The 13,114-nt window shown below is 41.7% G+C and overlaps 1 protein-coding gene across 1 annotated transcript in view; it reads left to right on the plus strand.

Moving 5' to 3' along the window:
- LOC119427411 (CUB and zona pellucida-like domain-containing protein 1) overlaps positions 1-13,114 on the plus strand; it is a 35,923-nt gene that overhangs the window by 21,580 nt on the left and 1,229 nt on the right. Inside the window, exon 7 of the mRNA XM_037695020.1 lies at positions 1,750-1,849. Within this exon, the coding sequence (XP_037550948.1) occupies positions 1,750-1,849 (100 nt within the window). The remainder of the gene's footprint in view (positions 1-1,749; positions 1,850-13,114) is intronic.

Consider the following 13,114-nt stretch of genomic DNA (forward strand, 5'->3'; position numbering starts at 1 on the left):
GTTGATGTTTTTCTTAGTTCATATCTTAGATGTTATTACTGTTTTTCTTATACATTTTATTGTTGGATGTAACTGGGACCCTGTGTACATAATTTCGCTCCACCACATGTACCACATGAGGTGCGAATGACAATAAAGAAACTCTGACTCTCTGACTTTGACTCTGATATCCTGCTTTTCTATCAGTTAGATGCGTTTAGTACACACACACACACAGAGACGCAGCTCTTTGTGATTGTGAGACTCACGGTTATCTCCCATTTACGTCAACATATTATCCAGCTTTTTACAGTTACCAGAACATATCCTGTCAAATTAAGAGAGTTCACGGATCTTGTTCCAGCAGGATCCGGCTCAAATTAAGCCCCGGACATAACAGTCATGCAGAAGCTGCATGCGCAATGAATGCAGCTGAACCCTGCATCAGGATTGCCAAATATATTTAAATGTCTTATTTACCCCCTCCTTTTCTGTGCACATGTTGAACAAACACAACACACACCTTATCTTAGAATATCTTTACTCAGCACATACAGTATGACAGTTTAGGTCAACATACTATAATTTTAAAGCCATAGTACTATAGTTCATAACTTCCAGGTAGTTCACTTTGACTTGGTCATTTTAACATTAGCTCACATGTTGAAAAAATCTGGGCACCCCTGGTCTAGTCCATCCATTTTCTTTAGCCACTTCTCTTGTTACAGGTTGTGAGGCAGTCACTGTACACGTGGCGGGTTACACCCTGGACAGGTCTCAATTCATCACAAGGACGCATAGAGACACACGAAACATCAATTCAAGCAATTTTTAACAAGTTGATCAAGCCTAAAAGACAATTCTAGTCTAATTCCTTTCATTTTATTCCAAATAATTGCATTACAAATAGCGCCAAATCACAACAAAGTTGTCTCAGGGCACTTTACAGAAGCATTCACATACATAGAAAAGCCAATTAGTAAAGTTCTCTATCTAAGGAATCCAGCAGACAAGTTGAATGTTGGCTTCGTTGCAGTCTCCCATCCTGAGCAAGCACCAGCAGTGGCAACAGTGGAAAGAAAAAACTCCCTTTAAACAGGAAGAAACCTCCAGCAGAACCAGCTCAGGACAAGCGGCCATCTGCTTTGACCGGCTGGTTGAGAGGACAGGAAGGAGAGACAGACGAACACAGAATGGTAGGTCCAGGTATAGGTCCAGGTGTATCTGAAAGACAAAAAAACTCATGTTAAGGATAGAAACAATAATTACAAATACAAAACAGGTTGAGCAGAGTAAGTAAAGACAGTAGCAGAGTGAAAAGTGTGGTCAGTTTGTCCTCCAGCAGTCTAAGCCTATAGCAGCATAACTAAGGGACAGCTCAGGAAACCCGAGCCGACCCTAACTATAGGATTTATCAAAAAGAAAAGTCTTAAGCCTAGTTTTAAAACTGGACAATGTGTCAGAAACTGGAAGTTGGTTCCACATCTGATAACTGAAAGATCTTCCTCCCATTCTGGTTTTGAAAACTCTAGGAACCACAGGACAACTTTAGAACGTTTATTAAAGTTAGAAATATCTTTCACTTAAAGCTTTTAAACGACTCATCTGATACTGCTGCAAATTATGAAATACCTTTGTCATTTTTCTCTTAAGTCATCTTCATGTTTTATTGTTTTTCTCCAGATACTATTATTTGCAGCCCATTCAAATGTAATTTCTGCCATTTCTTAACCCTAAATGATTGTATATTTCTGATTTCTCTCTGAATAGTTGCAAAGTTGACCCGACTGTTCAGATCCACTCTTCTTCCAACAAGCGACAGTTCAAGTTCAGCATGGAGGCCTTTAAATTCATCGGCCTACACGACCAGGTGAGGATTAAACACTGTACACCTGATTTCTAAACATCCAAATTACGATTCCATTTTATTCAAGAGATTTTCCTAAAACCTGTGAGACAACTGAGTTTCTGCATGTTTGGAGCCTGTAGATTCAGTTTCTGTCATCCAATGGGTTTCCAGGACATTAGGAAGTGATTGGAAACAAAATATTTTATCTACAAAAAAAAATTCTAGGAATAAAATAAATATATTTCCTAAAATGTGAACAAATGCTAATTTTATTGGTGTTTTGTAACCATTCCAAAAAAATGGTACTGTTCATTGTGTCTAATTTTAAGAAATTCCGGCCCCTTTGCCGATGAAACAAAAACTAACTTTATGACATTAGTCTTCCTTGAAGGAAAGTGAATGCCTTGCAAAACTAAGTTTTAAACAAAGATCTTAATCATAATCTGGTGGCACTCACAGTTTCTCAAAGGGATGATGCCCATCTACTACCAGTCCCAATGTCAGAGTAATGTGAGTTGTAGTTTTTTTGTGTTTAAGTTGGATTCGCTGAACTAAGGATAGGATCAGCTGTAGATGCACATCCTATTTGTGTTCATAATTATGAAGCATTCACACTATTATGATCCACTTTTCTTCTGTACGTTTTTCAGTGCAATTCTCATCCTGCAGTTTTTAAGAAATTTCAACAAATCAAAAATCAAAACGTTAGCTCTTTCAAGACAGTCCTGCTATGACTTTTAGTACTGGTGGAACTTTAGCAGTTTTTTAGCTGTTTTGTGCTTCTAACTTGTTTCTGCTCCTTTCAGCTTTTTTCTACAAGTTTCAGGTTTTTTCTGCTATTTCAGCTACTATTGAGCAGGTTTGTGCTAATTTTAGCTTGTTCAGCTAATTCCGCCTTTTTTGCACTCATTTTTATTTATTTTTTATTTATTCATTAATTTAAAAGAAACAAAACAAATTCATCAAAAAGAAAAAAACATTGAATGAAAAGGGTGCAGAAAGAAGAAGAAAATTCTTATAATATCTGCCCTTATTTAAAAAATATAAAATAAACAAATAAACAACTCAGGCTTGAACAATCCCCAAAGCGAAAACAAAAAAATCTGTCATGATCAGAGATCTCTGCTTGCCTAATCTGCTTAAGTCTCTGCCCCTTTATGCCTTTATCACTTCCTCTGTCCCCTGCCTCACTCACAGCCCCTCTTGTCATGTTTCTGCTCCTCTTTGTCATATGCTGTTTTCCCTGCCTCTTCATGTTATGTTTTCTTCAGTCATTAAGCCACGCCCCTGTCTGCACTTTCAGCTCATCAGCCCTGATTCACTGCACCTGTTCTTGGCCTTATTTAAGAGCTCCACTTTCACTTATCCGGTGCCAGATTATCACACCACTCACGGTCCCTGATTTTCCAGCCATCGTAGTTTTCTTGTTTCATGCCTGAACTTCAATCCTTGTTATTGGATTTTCGACCTCACGCCTTGCCTTCTGGATTTCCCGTTTTTGCCTGCCCCTCATTTGGTTCTGCTCTGCCTCTCTGATCACGGTAACGACCTCCTCTTCTCTCTATGACCACGACTCACGGATCACCCTTTTTGGATTACTTTTGTACTACTGACTCCTGTGTTTGACCCCTGCTTTGCCCTTTGGACTATCCATCCATACATCCATTTTCTTCCGCTTATCCGGGGTCGGGTCGCGGGGGTAACAGCCTAAGTAGGGAGGCCCAGACTTCCCTCTCCTCAGCCACTTGGGCCAGCTCCTCCGGGGGAATACCGAGGTGTTCCAAGCCCAGCTGAGAAACATAGTCCCTCCAGTGTGTCCTGGGTCTTCCTCTGGATCTCCTCCCGGTGGGACATGTCCGGAACACCTCACCAGGGAGGCGTCCAGGAGGCATCCTAACCAGATGCTCGAGCCACCTCAACTGGCTCCTCTCGACGTGGACAAGCAGTGGCTCTAGTCTGAGTCCCTCCTGGATGATCGAGCTTCTCACCCTATCTCTAAGGGAGAGCCCAGACACCCTGCGGAGAAAACTCATTTTGGCTGCTTGTATCCGAGATCTCGTTCTTTCGGTCACAACCCAAAGCGCATGACAATAGATGAGAGTAGGAACGTAGATCGATCGGTAAATTGAAAGCTTCGCCTTTTGACTCAGCTCTCTCTTCACCACGACAGACCTGTACAGTGCCCGCTTCACTGCAGACGCTGTACCTATCCGCCTATCGATCTCACGCTCCATTTTTCCCTCATTCGTGAACAAGACCCCAAGATACTTGAACTCCTCTACTTGGGGTAGGACCTCCTCCCTGACTCGGAGAGGGCACTCTACCCTTTTCCGGCTCAAGACCATGGCCTCGGATTTGGAGGAACTGATCTTCATCCCGGCCGTGTCGCACTTGGCTGCGAACCGCTCCAGCGAAAGCTGCAGATCACGACCTGATGAAGCCAATAGGACCACATCATCTGCAAAAAGCAGAGACGCAATCCTAAGGCCACCAAAATGGATCCCCTCAACACCTTGGCTGCACCTAGAAATTCTGTCCATAAAAGTTATGAACAGAATCGGTGACAAAGGACATCCTTGGCTGAGTCCAACTCTCACCAGGAACAAGCCCAACAATGCGGACCAGGCTCTGACACCGGTCCTACGGGGACCTAACAGCCCGATTCAAAGGGTCCGGTACCCCATTCTCCCAGAGTACCCCCCACAGGGTTCCCCGAGGAACACGGTCCAATGCCTTCTCCAAGTCCACAAAGCACGTGTAGACCGGTTGGGCAAACTCCCACGCACCCTCCAGGACCCTGCTGAGAGTGTTGAGCTGGTCCAGTGTTCCACAACCAGGACAAAAACCGCGCTGCTCCTCCTGAATCCAAGGTTCGACTATCCGACGGACCCTCCTCTCCAGAACCCCCGAATAGACCTTACCAGGGAGGCTTAAATGCGTGATGCCCCTGTAGTTGGAACACACTCTACGGTCCCCTTTTTTCAATAGGGGGACCACCACCCCGGTCTGCCAATCCAGGGGAACTTCCCCCGATGTCCACGCAATACTGCAGTGTCGCGTAAGCCAACACAACCCTATAACATTCAGAGCCCTAAGGAACTCCGGGCGAATCTCATCCACCCCTGGGGCCCTGCCACCGAGGAGCTTTTTAACCACCTCGGTGACCTCAGCACCAGAGATTGGAGGGCCCGACCCAGAGTCCCCAGGCTCCGCTTTCTCAATAGAAGACGTGCTGGTAGGATTGAGGAGGTCTTCAAAGTATTCTGCCCACCGACCCACGACATCCCGAGTTGAGGTCAGCAGCACACCACCCTCACTATAAACAGTGTTGATGGTGTACCGCTTTCCCCCCCAAGACGCCGGATGGTGGACCAGAATCGCCTCGAAGCCGTGCGGAAGTCATTCTCCATGGCCTCTTCGAACTCCTCCCATGCCCGAGTTTTTGCCTCAGCGACCACCAGAGCCGCATATCGCTTGCACTGCCGGTACCCATCAGCTGCTTCCAGGGTCCCACAGGCCAAAAAGGCCCTATATGACTCCTTCTTCAGCCTGACAGCATCCCTCACTGCCGGTGTCCACCACCGGGTTCGAGGGTTGCCACCGCGACAGGCACGACAACCTTGCAGCCGCAGCTCTGGTAAGCCACCTCGATAATAGAGGCACAGAACATGGCCCACTCAGACTCAATATCCCCCACCTATTCTGGCAACGAATTTCATTATCGATTCGTTGTGTCGCGCGATTATGCATCTTTCACGGCGCTGCGGAGCCGTTTCGTTTTGCTCATGGGAAGTTCATTGTCAATGCTGACTGACTGAATAAAGTTTGAAAAACAAAAAATGCAGCGCGAGTTGAACAGAGCGAGGCTGTTTTCAAAGGAAATTAAGTAAATTTTACAAATGACCAACACAGCAAAAACTGTTCGACCCAAGTCCTCCAAAGTGTGGGAGCTCTTCACAAAGATAAAAAATGAGAAGCATGTCGCTTTGAAAATTGCCGAGACGACACGGGAGAACCACGGAGATTAAACGTAAACATGTCGGAGTCATGAGCTGCAGCTGATACAACATGTCTCACTCCCAACTCGTGTTGCAGGTGAGTCTCTACAATTTAACACATTGTTCTGTTTCAAGAGAGAAAACGTAACGTCAGTCTGTCTGGTAGATGAAGCTGCTGTTTGTTTGTTTATTTATCTGATTAATGATGGTGATAAACGTGTGTTACTTTTTATTTAATTTAATTGGAACAAGCAGTGTTTAAATGTGATTTATAAATAAATCTAACACAAAGATAATAATTTAATGATTAAGCTTCAACTTTTAATTTGTTGGCAAAGTCTGAAGACACTGCAGGTATGGCAGGATGAATTGCATTTAAACAGTAATTAAAGTTATTTATTACATTTACTCAAATGTGTGTAATTAAGTATTTTATATGTGTGTGTGTGTGTGTGTGTGTGTGTGTGTGTGTGTGTGTGTGTGTGTGTGTGTGTGTGTGTGTGTGTGTTTAATTGCTCTTTTAGCTACTTTTGCCTGAACCTAACACTGTAAGTGAAACAAGGCATTTCTTGAGTTGCTGTAAATTATACTATAAAACATATTTACTGTCTCATTCCAGAAAACAACAACAAACAACAACATCCTTCATGATGGACAGACATCATGGACACCACAGCAGCAGCTGTCTTCACTGAAACATCCTTAAATGATCGTCACTGACATGAGACCTCTGTCGATAGTTGAAGACGAAGGCTTCACTACAATGATCCACACTTTTAATCCAGGTTACAATAATCCACACTTTTAATCCAGGTTACAATGATCCACACTTTTAATCCAGGTTACACTCTTCCCTCAAGGACACATTTTACAAAGTAGCTACATATTGTGCAGGTATAAAGATACATTTGTATATATTTTTGTGTACATTTATTTTTTTAAGCTATTTGACTAACTGATTTTTTATTATTCAATATTTTACTAACAGAATAGTAAAATAGCAACCTGTTTTTTGTGCGAATTTCTGTGTCAGTCAAATGTTCAATTTTGGAATAAAGGGGTGGAAATTAAAACGTTGTATTTTTTTTTGCCGATTCATCTATTAATCGAGAAAAAATAATCGGCTGATGAATCAATTATTGAAATAATCGTTAGTTGCAGCCCTAATAAGATCTAAGAAAAGCATCAACTAAAAATACACTAAACACTAGTAGCATAAAAAACATTAAGTCGAACAGCAGCACAAACATGAGTCTGTGTGAGCAGATGAGCACAAATGAACACTAGTTCTGATTACTGATTCTGTTCTGATTCCATGAGTAGTGTTAAAGAAACTAATTTACTGTGGTTAAAAAATATATATTTTTAATTCATCAACTTTATGTTATATGGTTTGAAAATGTATTTATGCTTACATTTTTTCAAATAAATACTGATAAATGTGAATTGAAGAGATTTAATAAAAATGTTTCAATGGTATTGTGCTTGTGTAAATGTGGCAGAGTCAGAATCGTTCTTAAAATATCAATGAAATGACGTCTCCAGCATCTCCATGTTTGGCGTTGAAGTGTCTAATCATAGAGGAGGTATCATGATGCTTCAGTTCAGTTGAACACACCAAACACTGCACCTGTAAAAATACACTAATGTAAATAAAAAATTAATTTGAGCCCATTATGACTATTAAAATCACATATATCGTTTTACTGTAATTACAGTGCCTTGCAAAAGTATTCGGCCCCCTTGAACTTTTCAACCTTTTGCCATATTTCAGGCTTCAAACATAAAGATATAAAATTTAAATTTTTTGTGAATAATCAACAACAAGTGGGACACAATCGTGAAGTGGAATGAAATTTATTGGATGTGTCGAACTTTTTTTAACAAATAAAAAACTGAAAAGTGGGGCATGCAATATTATTGGGCCCCCTTGCGTTAATACTTTGTAGCTCCGCCTCTTGCTGCAGTTCCAGCTGCAAGTCTCTTGGGGTTTGTCTCCATCAGTTTTGAACATAACAAAACAGCTGGAGCTCAGTGAGGTTGGATGGAGAGCGTTTGTGAACAGCAGTCTTCAGCTCTTTCCACAGATTCTCGATTGGATTCAGGTCTGGACTTTGACTTGGCCATTCCAACACCTGGATACATTTATTTGTGAACCATTCCATTGTAGATTTGTCTTTATGTTTTGGATCATTGTCTTGTTGGAAGATAAATCTCCGTCCCAGTCTCAGGTCTCTTGCAGACTCAAACAGGTTTTCTTCCAGAATGGTCCTGTATTTGGCTCCATCCATCTTCCCATCAATTCTGACCATCTTCCCTGTCCCTGCTGATGAAAAGCAGGCCCAAACCATGATGTTGCCACCACCATGTTTGACAGTGGGGATGGTGTGTTCAGGGTGATGAGCTGTGTTGCTTTTACACCAAACATATCGTTTTGCATTGTGGCCAAACAGTTGGATTTTGGTTTCATGTGACCAGAGCACCTTCTTCCACATGTTTGGTGTCTCCCAGGAGCTTGTGACAAACTTTAAACAACACTTTTTATGGATATCTTTGAGAAATGTCTTTCTTCTTGCCACTCTTCCATAAAGGCCAGATTTGTACAGTGTACGACTGATTGTTTTCCTGTGGACAGTCTCTCCCACCTCAGCTGTAGATCTCTGCAGTTCATCCAGAGTGATCATGGGCCTCTTGGCTGCATCTCTGATCAGTTTTCTCCTTGTTCCAGATGAAAGTTTAGAGGGACGGCCGGGTCTTGGTAGATTTGCAGTGGTCTGATACTCCTTCCATTTCAATATGATTACTTGCACAGTGCTCCTTGGGATGTTTAAAGATTGGGAAATCTTTTTGTATCCAAATCCGGCTTTAAACTTCTCCACAACAGTATCTCGGACCTGCCTGGTGTGTTCCTTGGTCTTCATGATGCTCTCTGCACTTTGAACAGAACCCTGAGACTATCACAGAGCAGGTGCATTAATACGGAGACTTGATTACACACAGGTGGATTCTATTGATCATCATCAGTCATTTGGGACAACATTGGATCATTCATAGATCCTCACTGAACTTCTGGACTGAGTTTGCTGCTCTGAAAGTAAAGGGGCCCAATAATATTGCACGCCCCACTTTTCAGTTTTTTATTTGTTAATAAAGTTTGACACATCCAATAAATTTCATTCCACTTCACGATTGTGTCCCACTTGTTGTTGATTCTTCACAAAAAAATAAATTTTATATCTTTATGTTTGAAGCCTGAAATGTGGCAAAAGGGTGAAAAGTTCAAGGGGGCCGAATACTTTCACAAGGCACTGTACATTAAATACATGGGTTAAATGGGTTAGATAATATTTTCTCTTCTGAACATTACTATAACTTAAACATTTAAATGCCAAAACCACCTTATCCTGAGCAAGCAGAATGCACCCACACATTAGAACAACCTGTTTTCCTGGCTGGCTCCATAATTACTCAGTTTACACTAAATCAGCACAACAGTAAAAACACACCAACTCTCCAACACATTGCAAACATTTTAGAGCTGTTTTATAGTGTTGAACGCTCTCAATTCAAAACTGTCTCAACCTGTCAACAATCAGAATCGAGACGAGGCGGTGCCAGGGAATCAGCTGTTTGGACCGCGAACCAGTCAAATGATTCATTCCGACAACAAAACAGTTTGTGTTTCGGACGTCACGTGTCACGTGACTTTTTCCGCATCAAAACAGGCTCCGAAGCAGTGCTCCGATGTAATTTTACTACAGGGTTCGAAGCATGTTTTTAAGCTTTTGTTTCATCCTACCATCACTAGTTTGGACCACAAACCTGCATTGCCCCACTGTTCACGGCATTAAAGGCCTCCCTCTGCAGCTGCCTTCCCACCAGTTCATCTCTTTAAACTCTGACAGGTGGCTCTCACCCCACCTGCCGCAAAGACCTGTTACTGCAAATGGATCCTGTCTCCCCAGCAGCTGCAAATCAACCAATAAAACTTTTCTTTGTTTTTACCATTCTTGTTGTCTGAGTTTGAATCCTAAAACCTTGCTTTATGACATCAGGCATTCTTCACATGATATCATACTTTCCTAACAATTTTAACTATCATCTTTTTAAACATATAAATTGTTTTATAAATTTTTATGGTGATATCAAGACAATTCCACAATCCTGTTCCCTGAATTACAACGCAGCTCCTTCAGACTAGTTCTAAATGGAGGTTTTACAAACATTTACATTCCATTAAGTTTGTAATGACTCTTTTGTTTAACAAATTTTAATTGAATATTTGGGGGTAGTATTTTTTATTAACTTTATACATGACTTGTAAAATACTATATTCAACCAAATCATAAAATTTTAACTATTTCAACTTATGAAATATATTTGTTGGGTGACCATAGCACTTCCTACTAATAATTCTTATAGCTCTTTTTTGTAAATAAAAATAGGATTTGTAATTGTTTTTCATGCTTTTCCCCAAACTTCAGTACAATAGATTAAATATGGAAAAATCACTACATTGTACACTATATATAAAGCTTTGTCATTCAAAAACTATTTTACTTTATACAGTAATGCAATTGATTTTGATATTTTTATTCTTAAGTAATTTACATGAGATTTCCATGTCAGCTTCTCATCAATAACGACACCCATTTTATTTCACTAACTCTTTGAATTTCAGTACTGTCAATTTTAAATGGGACCTCTATAATTTTATTTCTATTACTAAATATCATGTTTTTTTTTTCAAAATTTAATAACTAATTAAGTTGGAACCAAGTCTGTATTTGAACAAATTCTGCCTGTATCATCTGTAACATCCATTCGATATATTCACCTAAACAAAAAAAAAAAGTGGTATCATCTGCAAATAAAGCACATTTCAAAAGCCCTGACACATCAACCAGATCATTCGCATACAAAATAAACAACTCTGGTCCCAACACAGAGCCTTGAGGGACTCCACATCCATTAACACAAAATTCTGATTTTACATCATTTACCTGTACAAACAGTCTCCTATTATTCAAATATCTAGATACCCACTGTAGTGCTAATCCTCCTAATTCTCTTCATCCATTAGCTCCTCAAATACTCCTTCCATCTTCCCGTCACACACTCCTCACTTGTTAGAACATTACCATTCCTATCTTTAATAAGCCTAACCTGCTGCACATCCTTTCCAGCCTGATCCCTCTGTCTTGCCAATCGGTACAAGTCCTTCTCGTCCTCTTTAGTGTCTAGTCTCCCATACAACTCATCATATGCCCTCTGCTTTGCCTTAGCTACTTCCCTCTTTGCTCTACGTCCCATCTCCTTATATTCTTGTCTCCTCTCTTCAGTACTCTCACTGTCATATTTCTTCTTGGCTAATCTCTTTCTTTGAACGGCATCCTGCACTTTACTATTCCACCACCAGGTTTCCTTATCATCCATTCTCTGTCCAGATGACACACCAAGTACCTTACTACCTGTCTCTCTAATTACTGTTGCTGTAGTAGTCCAGTCATTTGGAAGCTCTTTCTTACCATCCAGAGCCTTTAACAGCTCCTCTCTGAATTTCTCACAACATTCTTCCTTCTTCAGCTTCTACAATTTGGTCTTCTTCTCTGATTTTACTCTTTTTCTCTTCTTCACAACAACAGTCATTCTACACACAACCATCCGATGCTGTCTGGCCACGCTCTCCCCTGCCACAACCTTACAGTCTCCAATCTCCCTCAGGTTTCCTCTTCTACACAGAATGTAGTCGACCTGCGTACTCCTTCCTCCACTCTTATAGGTCACTCTTTGCTCCTCCCTCTTTTGGAAATAGGTGTTGACTACAGCCATTTCCATTCTCTTGGCAAAATCCACCACCATCTGTCCTCCCTGGTTTCTTTCCTTGACACGAAACCTACCCATCACTTCCTCATCCTCTCTTTCCTTCACCAACATGTCTATTCAGGTCTGCTCCGATCACCACTCTCTCCTCCCTGGGAATACTCTCTATCACTTCATCCAAATCTTTCCAAAATGTATCTTTCTCCTCCTCATCACATCCAACCTGTGGAGCATAACCACTGACGATGTTGAGCATCAGACCTTCTACTTCTACCTTCAGACACATCACCCGTTCTGACACTCTTTTCACCTCTACTACATTCTTTGCCAACTCTTCCTTCAGGACCACCACTACTCCATTTTTCTTTCTATCTACACCATGGTAAAACAGTTTGAGCACTGCTCCAATGCTGCGAGCCTTGCTGCCCTTCGACTTGGTCTCTTGGACTCATAAAACGTCTACTTTTCTTCTCAGCATCATGTCAGCCAGCTCTCTACCTTTGCCTGTCATTGTCCTCACATTTAGAGTTGCAACCCTCTGTCCTACATTCTTCACATTCCTCTTCTCCCTCTGTCTCCTGACACGTTTCCCACTTCGTGGTCTTCGACTAACAGTAGCACAATTTCCGCCAGCACCCTGTTTGTCAACAGCACTGGTGGCGGTCGTTGTTAACCCGGGCCTCGACCGATCCTTTTGCTTCACGTTTCTTTTCGCCATTTCAGTTTATGTTGAAGATAAAGCTGATGTTGGTCGCATCAGTCCTGGGCCAGTTGTAGCAGCTCCTGAGCCTGGTTTTAGCAGCTCCTAGGCTCATTGGCTGCTTGTCATGAAAATAGGTCCTTCAGTCTTTAGAAGTCGCTTTAGCATTACTTTTCAACTTTAAGCAATATTTAGCTCAACTTTCACAGTCTCTCTCTGCTCACACACAAAAAACATTTCTCCCTAATTTCTCCTTGAGGGTGTTGAGGTTGATGACATCACTGGCAGTGAAGACTGGGAGGCAGAGAAGCAGTGTCAAGCAGAGCGTAGATTTAAGGGTAATCTGACAGGAAGATCCAGAGAAACGGGCGAGGTTCATACACAGAAGATCAGAAGTTCAGAGCCAGGTCCAAAACGTAATCCTTAATGCATGGTCGAGGAAGCAGAGGTCGTTACCATAAACAGAGAGTATAATTCAGAACAGACGAGAAGGAAGCAAGGCGAGGAATCCGTGAGACAGGCTTGAGGTCAAAACCAGGCAGACAAACAAAACTGTGGACTGAACGCTTGACATTTACTTGCCCAAAGGATTTCAATAATCTCGCACTGAGTAGTTGAGAACGTGGATCTTAAATACTGGGGAAAACAGGTGAGCGGCATGAACGCTGATTGCAGTGACGAGGCAGAGTGGGCGTGGAGCAGTTTGACAGAAGCAGACGTGAACACTGACAGGAGCAGAGGGTTTAACAAGGCATGGCAGAAAGG

This window comes from Nematolebias whitei, chromosome 2, assembly GCF_014905685.2.
Source record: "Nematolebias whitei isolate Nwh7 chromosome 2, NemWhi1, whole genome shotgun sequence".
In the NCBI taxonomy this organism is placed as follows: Eukaryota; Metazoa; Chordata; class Actinopteri; order Cyprinodontiformes; family Rivulidae; genus Nematolebias; species Nematolebias whitei.